Source organism: Rousettus aegyptiacus, unplaced genomic scaffold, assembly GCF_014176215.1.
Source record: "Rousettus aegyptiacus isolate mRouAeg1 unplaced genomic scaffold, mRouAeg1.p scaffold_m13_p_10, whole genome shotgun sequence".
Classification (NCBI taxonomy): domain Eukaryota; kingdom Metazoa; phylum Chordata; class Mammalia; order Chiroptera; family Pteropodidae; genus Rousettus; species Rousettus aegyptiacus.
In genome coordinates this window covers 93,409,935-93,423,947 of record NW_023416285.1, presented here as the reverse complement: position 1 = coordinate 93,423,947, position 14,013 = coordinate 93,409,935, and the positions used below count along the sequence as shown (strand labels likewise).

At 38.5% G+C, this 14,013-nt stretch overlaps 1 protein-coding gene across 3 annotated transcripts in view; it reads right to left on the bottom strand.

Moving 5' to 3' along the window:
- USP6NL (USP6 N-terminal like) overlaps positions 1 to 14,013 on the bottom strand; it is a 137,719-nt gene that overhangs the window by 62,738 nt on the left and 60,968 nt on the right. Inside the window, exon 1 of one of the 3 annotated variants that reach the window (XM_016133337.2) lies at positions 3,179 to 8,177. The exons of the other annotated variants lie outside the window; for them this stretch is intronic. Coding sequence (XP_015988823.2) covers positions 3,179 to 3,233 — 55 coding nt within the window. The 5' untranslated portion in view covers positions 3,234 to 8,177. Of the gene's footprint in view, positions 1 to 3,178; positions 8,178 to 14,013 lie in introns of those variants that run through there. 3 annotated transcript variants of the gene reach the window in all.

Below are 14,013 nucleotides of genomic sequence, written 5' to 3'. Positions count from 1 at the left end.
TATTATTACCGCCAGGCATCTTTCAAAAACACAAATCTAACAACAAAAGTAGAGATTATAACATGAAACAGTATGAACATGATTACATATCCCAAGTACCATAAATAAAAACAGAAGACCAATGACAGACTGTGTAAATGGCATGTCTGATCAAGAAGCAAAAGGCAAGCATTCTACTAGAAAACTGGGCCAAGGACATGAGCGAGAAATTCAGAGGAGTAACAACAGCAGCGACGACTATATTTGTGTACTTACTAAGTGCCTGGCAGATAGTAAGACACTGCCAGGCAGCGGATTCTACTGTGAAGAACACTTTACATGCCTTATCACATTTAATTCTCGCAACGACACTCTGAGATAGGTATCGCATTAACCCTATGACACAGATGAAAAAAATGGGGTTTAGAGATTTGAACCAACTTGTCTTGAGGTCATAATGCCAGTTAACAGCAAAGCCAGATTCAAACCCAGACAGTCTTGACTCCATAGCCCATAATTTTAACTATTACTTTATAGAAGTGATTACTAAAGACCAGAAAAAGGACTTCCAATTAAAGATGGCAGAGAGAACACACATTTTGATATCCATTCCTCCTGTAACTTCACTAAAATAACAACAGAGGGGTCCTTTAAATCCCCTCTCTCAAAAGCTCAGCAAATGGTAAATGGTAATTCCTGAGGACAGGGAAGGGTGGAGTTAAAAACAGGGAGTTGATCAAAAGCATCAACTTCTTTAGAGTCTAAGGGATGTGCGTAGCAGAGGTTGGGTGCATAGAAAACCAAATCCTCACCCCTCAAAGCTGGAAATCAATTCATAATACCTAATGCTGCAGAAGCAGGATGTGGCAAGAGAGGCCCATTAGCTCACACCATGGAAGTAAATGAACAAGCATCAGCTGGGGGAGTAAGGAGCTCTTACTTCTGTGGGGTGGGCAGACAGGAGCAGGAGTATGGAAGTCGGCTATTTTTCAAAATAAGTTTTACAGACTGCTGAATCTTTAAACCAAGTATAGCTTTGATAAAAATAAAATCTAAATTTAAAAACCAAGACACGAGGCGGGGCGGGGGGCGGGGGATCAAACCCATTAGAAACTAAAGATACACAAGTTTTAAAATATCCCTTTGCACCTATCTCAGGCTGACCAAAAACTGCAGTTATATTACTCAGCACTGACAACGGTGTGAGGAAATGTGCAGCACCTGACGCTGAGGTGCTATAAAATGTAGAGTATTTATAAGTGCATAAAATCTTTCTAGAAAGCAATTTGATAATATGTATCAAAACTCTTAAAAACAAACATATCCTTTGCCCCATAACTCTACCTCTAGGTATTTATGTCCATGAGATCATCAAACAAAGCACAAGGTTGTTTATAAGAGCAAAAAGGGCAAAATGGAAATTTGTAAATTTTTAAAAGTTTACTTGGTAAAAAATGTTTATGTCACTGCTTTTTCTCAGTCAGACTCTAAAGTGTCAATATGCTATCCTTTGGGGGGAATGTGAATACAGGATAGAATGGTTCAATAAAATAACAAAAAAACAGACTAGATGTTCAGATTTTCCAGTGAACTAATGCCATCAAAAGGCTGGGATAATAATATACATATTCATTTTTCTATTTTAGACGTATGAACTTTTGTCAATTCCATTTTCCCTCTTCTGTTGCCCAGCTTAAAACATCATATTCACATTTCTACAAAAGGGTAGGGAAAGCAAGGCAATATAAAATAATATCAAGCTAGAAAACTTGACTATTAAGTTCTATTTCCATTATCAAAACAACGAAGCACGAATTTCTATGGCGATTAGGCCTAATTTAATGGATAAGTGTTTTCTTTGAACATATTTTATACCAGTCCTTTATCTCTGCTACCAGTTGTAGGAGTCTCAACTATATTTCCAACGTAACAAGAAAATGTTTGAAAGTACAAAGGCAAGAAATGGAAATGGTATGGAGCTGGAGAGTGAAGATGCAAAGTAACCCAAGAAAACATCGTGACAAACTGCAAGATATAAAGCTTTACATGGATCGTCTGTAGTCTAGAGATTTCCAGAAAAGAAAACCTAATAGAGGCGTACTGGAACTGGATGAAATTGTATCCTAACTCTACGGAACACAGATATGATTGGAACAGTTGATTCTAAAACAAATAAATGTTCTATATCTTTAAATTACTTTAGGAATTCCTTATCCTTGCAGTCTCTCGTGGGGAGAAAATTTTGTAATATTAATGACTATATTCTAAAAAGAGAGCAAATTTAAAGTCAAACTAATTTTATAAAATATAGCCAAACCTGCTTCTTTGAAGAGACTAAATGTAAATGTCAATCTTTTTCAACATGAGTTTAGAGACGTTATTCAATAACGTGTTGTGAGAGAATCACCTTTAGAGTAAGAAGCAATATCTTTAAGCAGAATTTAGAATAGCTAAATTAAGTTTCAGAATGCCTGATCTCCAGCTGAGAACTTTGTTAAGAATTACACTCAAATACTCCCTTCGGTTTCATTCTGATTGCTTATTTAGAAATTCCATTGCAAGAACAAAGAGTTTGCCCTAAAACATTGACCACAGGGCTATTGACAGCTGTCTTGTGTCCGTTTTAAGTGTGCACAGAGTCCCAGACACCTATCAAACAAGGACAGCTGTGTTACTTAGTACTTACATCACATGTCATTATCAAATTTAAAAAACCTACTACGTTATTCAAGCCAAATTAAATCAAATTATTTTTATTGACTTTATAGCCAGTATCACATGGTTTCAAAGTAAAAGAGGCATATTTTAAGCAGTAGGGATAAAAAGATGTTTGGATTAAATAAACACTCTAGTACACAAGAAGACATCTCTGGACAAAAATTTATGGAAGACTATAGCATTTTAAGAAGTGTTTTAAAAACTGACAACTATAACATTTAAGAAGACCTCTAATTCCATTTAAACCCAAGATCTTTTAAAAATCAAGTATCCTTCTGAATTACATTTTTTAAAAAGCGGGCATTGTAACTTATCCACTAAGTTAACCTCAAATTCTAATGAATGATTCATTTAGTTATTAAATTTCAAATTCGATCCAATAAAACAAAATCTATAGCAGACTATTTTTCCTAGAGTACATTTTGAAAGATGAATGTTAAATATATATAAATTGATAATTTCAATTTAAAGAGTACGTTACCCTTTGTTAGATAGCCAGTCTGGCCTTGGGAATTAACAACAGCTTCAGCCCTCATACAGAAAATTTATCTATTCCAAGATTTCGTTATTATTTTAGAGTTCTCAAGCACACCAAGGGTGTCAGGTGGTAACTCACACATTCTGCAACAAACTGAAACAGAAAAGCGGAGGGCAGCTCTACTTTAAACTGAAACAAGCACAAGAAAGAAGTTTGAGATGCATTCTAAGGGGAAAAAAAGACCTTGCTGTGGTTACACAGACTACAGATATTCAAACAAAGATGATATTTGTTGAGGGTAAAAACATGTCTTTCATGCTACATCCCAAGTATGAACCACACCAGCCTACACCCAGCATTCCATCTCATAACAAACAGGGCTTTAAACAAACGGCTTCAGAATACGCCTTAATCTTTTAATTCAAAATTAGCCACATTCTTATTACTTTTAATAAAACTTGTCATGGAGCAACAAAGAAAGTTTTTACTTAAAACATTATACTAAAGCTAAGTAGGAATGTTCTCTTCAACTATAGTTTATATCTAAACGGAAGCTTAATGATAACTTTTATTGTGAAAACTGCGCCTGTTTCAGACACTACGCAAATACATGCTAAATTCTGGAAGGTTTTGGAAATTTTTAACACACCACACATATACAAGTGAAACAAATGGTTTTTGTAACAATATGTATAGCTACTGTAGGATGGTACTGTGAAAATTTCTATTCCATTTTATTTATTCTTTCCCTTTTCCTTCATCGCTTTCTCCTTTCTTTGAAATGGGTCAGGACCTACAATTTGGAAACTACTTTGCAAAACTATCTGCCATGTTAGAGGCATGCTTACGAACATTAATTATACTTAATCAGATACTAAGAAATTAAGTTCATACCCAGAGTAAGCCAGTTGTAGAAGCAAAAGGTCTCGGAAACTTAGAAAAAGGGGAAAATGTCAAGTCATACATCAAGGAGTGAGAATCAGACTGGCATCAAGCTTCTTATCAGCTAGAAGATAATGAAGCACTATTTTCGAAGTTCTGAGAAAAAAAAATCATTAACTTAGAATTCTATACCAACCAGAACTATCAATTAAGCATAAGGAAAAAATGAAAACATTTTTAGATATTAAAAGGTTGGTGACCTGAAGAATGACCCTCCTCCGAATATCCACATCCGAATCTCTAAACCTGTGAATACACCTTATCTGGCAAAAGGGATCTGCAGAAGTAATTGAGTAAGGATCTTGAGATGGAGAGAGGTTATCCTGGACCAAGCAGGTAGGCCTGATGTAATCGCAAGGTACTTTATAAAACGGAGACAATTAGGTCAAAGAAAGAAATAGGAGAGGGGCTGATGGACAAAAGAGGTTGCAATGATGTGAGAAAGGAAGGAGTTCTGAGCCAAGGAAAGCAGGAGGCCCCTCCAGAAGTTAGAAAAGGTGAGGAAATGGATTCTCCTCTACTGGCTCCAAGCCCGGCTGATGCCCTGACTTTACCCCAGCGAAAGTGATTTCAGACTTCTGGCCTCCAGAACTGTAAGAAAACTTTACGTTGTTTCAAGCCAGCAAGTTTATGATAATTTGTTACAGCAGCAATAAGAAACTAATACAAGGGTTCAGAGTTTATTGCCTTGCGATGTTTCTTTTAGAAAGAATTTGAGCATATATTACAACAAAAGAACAACCAAAAGAATCGACAAAGACATTCTAGTGTCCAAAGTTAATCAGGCTCCACAGAGACTCTTCTCAGCTAGGCCTTGACCTTGGCCTCGCATCCTGTCTTTTGGCTGCCTCATCCAGTTGTAGCAAGAATCCTGCTAAGTCAGTTGAGCAAGAGTTCCCCAGCCCGCACCTGTGATATCTGATCACCCTGGCCTGCCCTTACCAAGAATCCTGTTCAGTCAGTTTAGCAAGGATCCCCCTACCCTTGATGTCTCCTCTCAGTAACTGTGCATCCGCTGGATTCCTTACTCCACTTGTTGGCTGGGAACCCATCCCCATGTGTCCTTACCGTATTCGGCACTGAGCCTGATCTCACTCCCCTGTCATGACAGTCTTAGTACCTATTGCAATAGTTCTGGTAAAGTCTTCTTTACTGTTCTAACAAGTGTTAGAATAATTTTTTCTTCAACAGAATCAAAAAGAGGGGCAGACACAGGATCCATGAAATCTCAAGAAGCTAAAATTAGACATTTCAAGATGCCAACTCTGCAGCTGCCTAGAGAGCAACCAGCTTATATAAGAACAGGAAATACAAGGTACCTTCGATAAGAAAACAGAGTCTAAACAACGAATAAGACCATGGATATTATTAGCAGCGCAGTAAAAGCTTACATATAGGACACCAAAAAAAGGGTTAGAGGACCATTAGAAATCTCAGAACGAGCAAAGCAGAGAGTGACAGAATTCAGTCAAATATGAAATAACAGACAAAGAGGCATGGCTGTGAATTTGGCAGCATAAGGGAAAAGTGAATTCATTTGACCTTGACACTTTCAACGTTAGGATTATATTTCCTTCCTACACACCTCATAATATTTGAGACTGAAATAAATGACACTGACATTACTATGATGATGTAAAAATTTCATTGGCTTTTAAATGTTCATAATCAACAAAGTATCTAAAACTAAACTCTGATCTGCACGCATACACACACCCCACTCCAAACCTAAACCTCTTTCCTAGAAGCTGCCACTGTTACCAACCAAAAATGCTCTCCAGGCCATACAAGAATCTGCATGTATGTATGCACACACACACATACCTAAACCCCCTTTCCTATTCAAAAACTAGACTCATTCTATAAGTTCTTCAGCATCTTACTCTCTTTTGCTTAACAGCAGACCTTGGAGACTGTGCTTATCGACACCTACAAATCTCCTCAGTAGCGAGCCAAGAAAGGTTTAGCAACTGGTTCTTGAAGGAAAGAAGGCCGTGACAGACTTCTCTGGTTTGTGGCATCTGCCAGTTTCCATGCTGTGCTACTTCCACTGTGGTGGCCAACACCAAGCCACCAAGGTGATGTCACTGAACACGGAGTTCAGGCTGGCTCCAATATATCAGTGCATCTACCCCTCCCTTTCTCACAGGTGCAAAGTTTCAGAATGCATTAACACAGTTTATTCCAGAAGTCCTCTCTTAGGAATCCGGACTAGGATAAACTGAGAGAATCAACTTGCAATGGGAGTTAGATGAAACATCGGGAGGTAAAGAGCATAATTGCAATGGCGACCAAAGGCAAGGTGCACAAATGAGGAAGCAGAAACCACCAGAAAGCTGACAAAGAGCAGCTGCTGCAGAGAGGAAAACAGTACCTGACGCGCAGAGCAAAGCGGAGTCATCATCAGAGAGGCCTTTTAGCCCCAAAAGAGCCCGCCCATCCCTGAAGCTGCTTCAGCCATCAGTTCTTGATGGCTTTGTTTCCAGTTTGTTGTACAGTATTCGTATAGCAAATGCTTTTTTTTTCTGAAGTAATTTGAATAAGCTGCTCATGTCTATGACTTGAGTTCCTTAATTCCATCTAATCTTTCAATAAAGTGCCTAAGCAATGGTTTCAGGTTCCTGGATTACTTTCTCAGTATATTATGGACTGAGATACACCAAGAATAAAGATTTTTTTTTTTTTAATAGTAAAATCTCACTAGGCACCACTGCTAAAAACTTGAGCATTTATTTTGCCATGCTCTAGATCCAGGCTGGAAGGAATGCTCAGAGGAAAAATAAGCAGAACTAGGCAGATCGACAGCAAAACAAAACTAAAACTAAACTAAATAAAGGAAGGTACACCGGCCACAAGAGAACCTGAAATATCACTTATTTAAATTGGTCATTCTGTGCAAGATGAAATTAAATTTGGGCACCTGAAAGCTACACACACCTGCCCTCCCCCTGAGAAAGCTGTTTCAAAAACAGCATCCCGGGATACCAAGAGAGCCGAAGCCGGAAGCACCACCTGTGGCCCTGCCCGAAGAACTGCTCCAGAATGCCCTGCCCCCTGTGTTCCCTCCAGGGGGCTGGGGAGTGGGTCTGTAATCCAGCGCTCCCTTGCGCTTCAGCCAAGTCCTATTTCCATCTCTCATAACTCAGGTGATTCCATGTTAAACAGGTCTCATCAAAAAATGCATAACCTCAAAAAGCCATTTATCTCTTTCCTTCCCCCGACAGTGTCATAATCTTAGAAACATCATTTGGCTTCCTTTCCTCTTTCTCATGTTCACTTGGGAACAACACAACAACACAAGATTCTGATCATAGCTGCAATTATGAAAACAGTATAAATAATCAAGATCGAGGAGGAGACAGTCCAAGGCCGAAAGCTGGGCGCATGAAAGAACCAGTGCCATAAAGCCGAAGTCCTCAGAAATGCCCACGTCTCCTCTTCGGCAGAGCCACACGAGTATCCGTGCACATCTTCATATTCCTCTGGTTTAATCTATGCATCGTCTCATTTTTAAAAAGCTGTCAAAATAAACAACCCTAAATGCTCTTCAGTTTTAGCTTTTATTTTAATTATCAGCATAAATATGGTTTCACCTTTCCATTCAAAATATTCCATTATATCACTATTAGCACTATATCAACTCTTCAGATTATGTCTTAAATTAATCGTTTGTAAATTTTCCATTAAATTTGCAGAACACATTTCTTCAAATTCTCACATAGAAGTCCAACTTTTAAGCATGGAGGGTAAATGGGGTGTAGCAAAGTTCTCCTGACTTGATCTCCCACCTCCCCACAGGGGACCCAGGACCTCTGCAGAACTGCCCTTGCTACACGGACCAAGCAAGGACATTGCACCCACCCGCCTTCTTCTGTTAGTGCATTTGTAATCTACTGCCCAAACAATTTCTCTTCCAATTGATTTCCCAACGGCCATCTCAACCTCCATTTCACGGAGGCCCCCACAATTCTCCAGGTCCTCCTCTTCCTTTTACAAGTAAAAAGGTTGACATTTTAAAATTGGTAAGTTGTTTCCATACATATATGAATATACATTGTCATATATGTAATATATAAAAGCATATGTTTTAAGACACTTAAGAATAGGATACACATCTCTAATATTTTAAACATGGAGCACTCAACATCAGGTAGGTATTTTATATTTCTATAACTAACAAAATATTTAAAATTGTAGTTTTAACACCAATTCTTTGGCAGACTTCTATTACTTGCTTCCTAATTTCTAGAAAGATAAGAAACTAATTTTTAAAGTCCTAGAAATAATTATTGACAAGGATTCATTGTAAGAGAGAAGGTAATTTTTTTCCTCAAATTTAATCATGAATCATAGGCTGCTTCTAGGTGATCTGCCTTAGCGCTGCCTGTTGCTGTAAAGGTAGATATGGCCACTGCATCTTTTGATCTACTGTATTTCAGCCTAGTACCCTTGATATTTTATTTATCATTTAGTACTACAAGTCTCTTCTATTAAACTGTAATCTCCCTGACTAAAGACAGTACCTCCTCCATCCCAGTATCTCTACGATCCATCACAGTGCCTAGCACGTGGTAAATGCTCACTAAATATTTCTTAAAAGGATAAGAAAAATTATTCAAAATTCACTACTAATGTGAATTTTCAACCAGGTAACCACCTAATATATCAATTGGTTTTTAAAATCAGATATAAAAGCTATTTCTCAAATGTCCCTTCATTGCAAAAAGTACACCTTTGTTAAAGATTCTCAGCTTTCTCATATATTTTATTCTGTTTTTTAAATTCTATTTTAAGGTGGCATTTAAGATTTTACTGAGTCTAAAATTCATGAGCAGTCACAAGCTATTTCTAATTAGTGCTTCTGATTATTTACTAATTCTTCATATGCATTGAAGAATGAATAAATCAATGGATGGATGGATGGACGGACGGGCAGACAGACAGACATAACAGACAGAGCTGCATGAATAAATGTATGCAGGGGGCTCTTGAAAGATGAAGGGAGCCAGAAGCGCGTCTGCCACGTCTGCGTCCCCAACTACTCTCTGCGCATGCTTTCCCTTTATCTAGCTTCCCAACCTACTCGTGGAACCTCACGGTCTCACTGTCTTTACTGGAAGGTCCCGTTCACTTGGCCGTGTGTGCTTCCATCATGCGGCAGGGCCACATGGAAGGACCTTGGCTGGAATGACACTCCAGGGCTCTCTCCCCACTCTCCCTCACTCCTCTCATGTGGGCAGAAAGACATCTGGAGTCGAGTGTGAAAGGCGCACCTGAGCGAGGCTGGCTGAGCTCGCACCTTTCCCTCTCAGCCACCTGCCCCTGGGTGCCTGTCCTCAGATCTGCTCCCACACGGGAAGGCACCCATCCGGAGGAGAGGCCTGGGGCTGCTCAGCAGCGCTAGTCACCCAGCAGGTAAGTCTAAGTCAAGGCAGGCTAATAAGCCCTTTCGCTTCAGATCTAATAACATGCCCTCCAATCAGCCAAGAGGAGCCATTTGGATCTTCCTCTGTCAGTCTCCTGTGTCTTCCTTCTTAAGGAGAATGATATCGCTGGTTCCCTAGAACTCCCAATCAGAGTAGTACCTCCTACATTTAGATGACTCACAGAGAAAAAGGATATGAAGTGATGTAATAGTATTTAAATACCATTACTACTGATGAGAAACATAATTACTGGTTGTTGAATATAATTCCCACATTTGGGGGCAGGGTTGAATGACAAAATTGCCAACAACAGATACTTAGAACCAAGACAAGCATATGAGTCATTTTACTCACTTAAACCCGCCTACAGTTGCTAGCAAACTAAAGATTATACCATGGCTGTAATTCCACCAGTGTGATCATTTTAATGGATGACACAGACTGGTGTGTAAAACTCCCTGTTTGTGGACACTTCATAACCTGTTTAGTGAGAGCTTACTACACTGTGCTGGGCATTCACTATACATGATCTCACACATGCCTCACAACAAACTACCTCAGTTTTATGACTATCCCCAGTTTATATATGCGGAGCCTGAGGTGTGGAGAGGTTAAGTCATTCAGGTCCCAGGGTGAGTAAGTGGCAGAACAGGACTTAAAGTCGGGCTATCTGACTTCAAAGCCCTGTTTCTAACCACCACGCTATTTTACTGAAGTGCAGGTGGATGGTGTTGTCACATTTCTTCCAACTTCTGCCAGTCCTTATACTTCTTTTCTTAGACAAAATTGATCTGACTCCTGTGATTTCTTAACAGCTGTGTTTTCTGGATTCCAGTAGCCGTCCAATCTTATCTCTAAATGGTTCATTATTTGTGCAAAATGGAGACCAATGGTATTGTAAAAAATCCAAGAACTATTTATATGAAATGTTCTTTGTGACCATAAGCAACTGTACCACCTCTGTTGTGTTTTAAGCTGTGTGTTTTAGGAAAATAACAGGAAATAATTGAGAAACATTTTCTTAAATGACAGAATAATTATCAAATGGATATTGATGTTAACTTTACTAAAATACTTTATGCTTTTACTAGATGCTAAACAAATGCCTTCGTGATTAATTTCTAGGATTATGAAAAGATTTCTGTTGAATCCACTTCATTTACTTAACTCTCACAACTCTTTCGGCTCACTCAGAAGTGTAAGCATGTACAGTGAAATTAATCACAATAAAAGTTTGTGTTGAATTCAGCCCAAAGGATTGAAGAAATGATGCAATTATAGCAAATTATTATGGGCCAGATATAAGACAAAAGAGATAGGGAGAAAATTCATAGACTGGCTCACTCTAATAGTAAATAACTAAATCCACAGATAGTTGGGTAAGCCTTATATCTACCAAATGGTAACTTTTCTACTCTTTAAATCAAAAATGATACACAAACACCAAATTGTGCTTAAAACAGCATACAAAAACTAAAACCCAATATTACCTACAACAACTAAGTATCACAAAGGAAGAACTGCATTAATACATAAAGTATGAGCTATGCAAGTAAAATCTTGTCCCTGAACATCCTTAGCTTAAAATTGGAACGAAAGGCCATCAAAAGCCAGGAATTTATGGCGTAATAAATACAAGTGTTCATAACACACTGAAGCTGTCGTCCATTCAATCATTAAAAAAAAGACTTCCTTAAGCTCCAAGCACAGTGCCGCATAATTTTCACAACACACAGCTGCACTCAACACACCTCATCTAATAAACCCAAAAAACATAAGTATCTTACATGTGTACGTGTGTTTAATACATATATTCTTTATATTCTATTACTGTGATTATGCTAATAATGTTGTATTAGGGTAACTTGTATAAATATGATTTACCTACATAATAAAAATCAAAGGTCACTGATCTGGAGTCTAGATGAATTAAGTACCAACTAGGAGGAGCTGGGCTCCAAAGGGCTCCTAAGTCACAGAAAGCATTTATTCTGCACAATCTAAATGTTTTATGTATATTATTTCATGTAATGCCCTCATATCAAATATATGAGATAGTTATCATTATTGTTCATTTAGTGCATGAGAATATTGTTAGGTTAATTAAACTTGGAAAGATCATACAGCTTCGAAATTTGAAAGTGGCATCTGGGACAAGGCAATGTCTCCAGAGGGCTCTTGATCACTCCACATGGCCTTTGAAAAAATAAAATGGCAAGCAAATGAATAAAGGTTTATCAAGAATACCTGCCAACAGAGATCCTCAAAGTAGCATTAAATAAGGGCAAGAGGCCAAGGAAATGCCCTCTAGTCAATAGGAAGCCAAGGAGGTGTTTCCAAAATAGAAAAGAGGCCAGAAAAACAGTAGAGAAAATGGAGCCTCCGTAATAGCTCACATTTGTCGAGCTATTATTATACATCAGGCAATGTGCTAGGTATATACATTATCTCATTTAATATTCAAATAGCCCTATTATCATTTACGTTTTACAGATAAGGAAAATGAAACTTAGAAGTCAAGCGACTAGTCCAAGGCTATATCAGTGTCAGACCCTGAACTCAAATCCACATCCAGAAGACTCTAAAGTCTGTCCTCTTGCCCACTATGCTACAAAAGTTCAGAGGGAAAGACAGAGAGGGAAATGTGCCCATGTACCTCTAAAGTAATAAGGCAGAAGCTACCAAAAGCTAGTGCGCAGTAACCAGGAAGTAGGTGAGTGGATTGCAGTGGGCCGAAACCCACATGTGCTGATTGTGTTTCTGCAAGTGAATATCCTACTCCAATAAAAAGAAAAATCTTCCTAGATCTACAAATGTTGACTTCCCCAAATTACTCCTGTACATTTTCTGACACCCAATTTTCCACAGTTTCACTCCACTGACACCATAAAGCTGCCACAGAGTTTTATAGATATAAAAAGACTTTTAATGATATCTAATTATTATAACCAAGTAAGCAGATTTTTTCAAATGCTAAACTGGGGAGCTAAGTATTGTTTTCATATACAACCAGAAACAATTAAGTGACCAACTACCAGACCCCAGGCAGGAAAGAGGGAGACATGGGCTCCCCACCTATGGATTAGAGTCTTTGACTTATAGTCTGCATGCAATGTAACCCAGCCCTACTGTACTTTCTTTCATATCTTTTCAGCCACATCTTTATTTTTTTTGTATACACCACACATATGAGTAAAGATTCATTAACCCTAAAGTATAATAAGCTTTAAAAAACAATATTTCCAACACTACCACTGGCAGTTTGTAATATATAAATATTGTACAAAGACATAAGTATTTCCCTGACTAAGATATCTTAATAAAACAAAACAGATTTCCTCATAAAAGCTAAAGGAATGGGAGTGAATTTATTACATCATTGCCTCGATGGAGGCACAGTTGTTTCACAAAACAACCATTTACTAAAATTATTGTGTCAATGCAATCTGAATATCATCTTGGAACATAAATGTGCATAATTTAAAGGAAGAGCAAACACCTTCACAAACTCTTAACTCTTCACTTAGACAAATACCAAAATATAAGTGAAACCATTTTAAATTTGAGTTAGAGAAAAATCAGCACTGTAGCACACAAATATTACCATCTTTGATAAATAATTGTCTAGGACCAGGGAACAAACCCTCCTGACTTTGGGTAATTTGCTGCTTACCAGCAGGGTAGGTAATAAAGCTTCCTTAGCTTTAGACTGAGAAAACATGTGAAAAATAATTTGATAATTAGCCACAATTTTTGTGACCATGTGTTTATTCGGCAGTGTTGGAGGGCTGGCCATGTGCTCAGGACCCTGCAGTGGAAGGGGTGATCAGAGAGCCCACCGAAGGGAGCCGGGGACCCAAACACCACACCCAGGAAGGGCTTCGAGAGAAGGACAGGCAGTGTGCTGTGAGAGCACGACAGAGGGAGAAATCGACTCTGGTGACAGAGTCCGGAAAGACCCGAACAAGGAGGTGACCTTTTGTTTGACATTTCAGCTGCATCTGACACCGTAAAATAATATTTCCTCAGTCTTGAAACTCATGCCTAAATGGATAACTTTCCCTCGGTTCTTCTCCTACAGCTCTTGCTATTTTTTTCCTCCATATTCCGTGTTAATTGCTTTCCTTCTGTTTAGTCTTTAAACATGAGGTTCCCCAGGATTTGCTCTCTAGGAGCTGCCTTCCTATCATCCATGGCATTTGAAAATTGTTAATGTTTCGTCAATTTCAACATTGGAGCAACTCCCAAAGGCCATGACATGTAACAGTTGGTAATCGTCCCGAGGCACAAATGTGAATCATGAACACTGTGTATGGAAGCCGGTCACCTGCCCAGTGAGAGAACACAGCTGCCCGGCCAGCGTCTATCAGGGTAGCTTTGTTTTTTCTACCTATTATCGCAAGCACACCAAATGCCCTGGTGGCAGTTAAACAAAACAAAGCAAAACGGAAAATTTAATGGCCTCAAAAA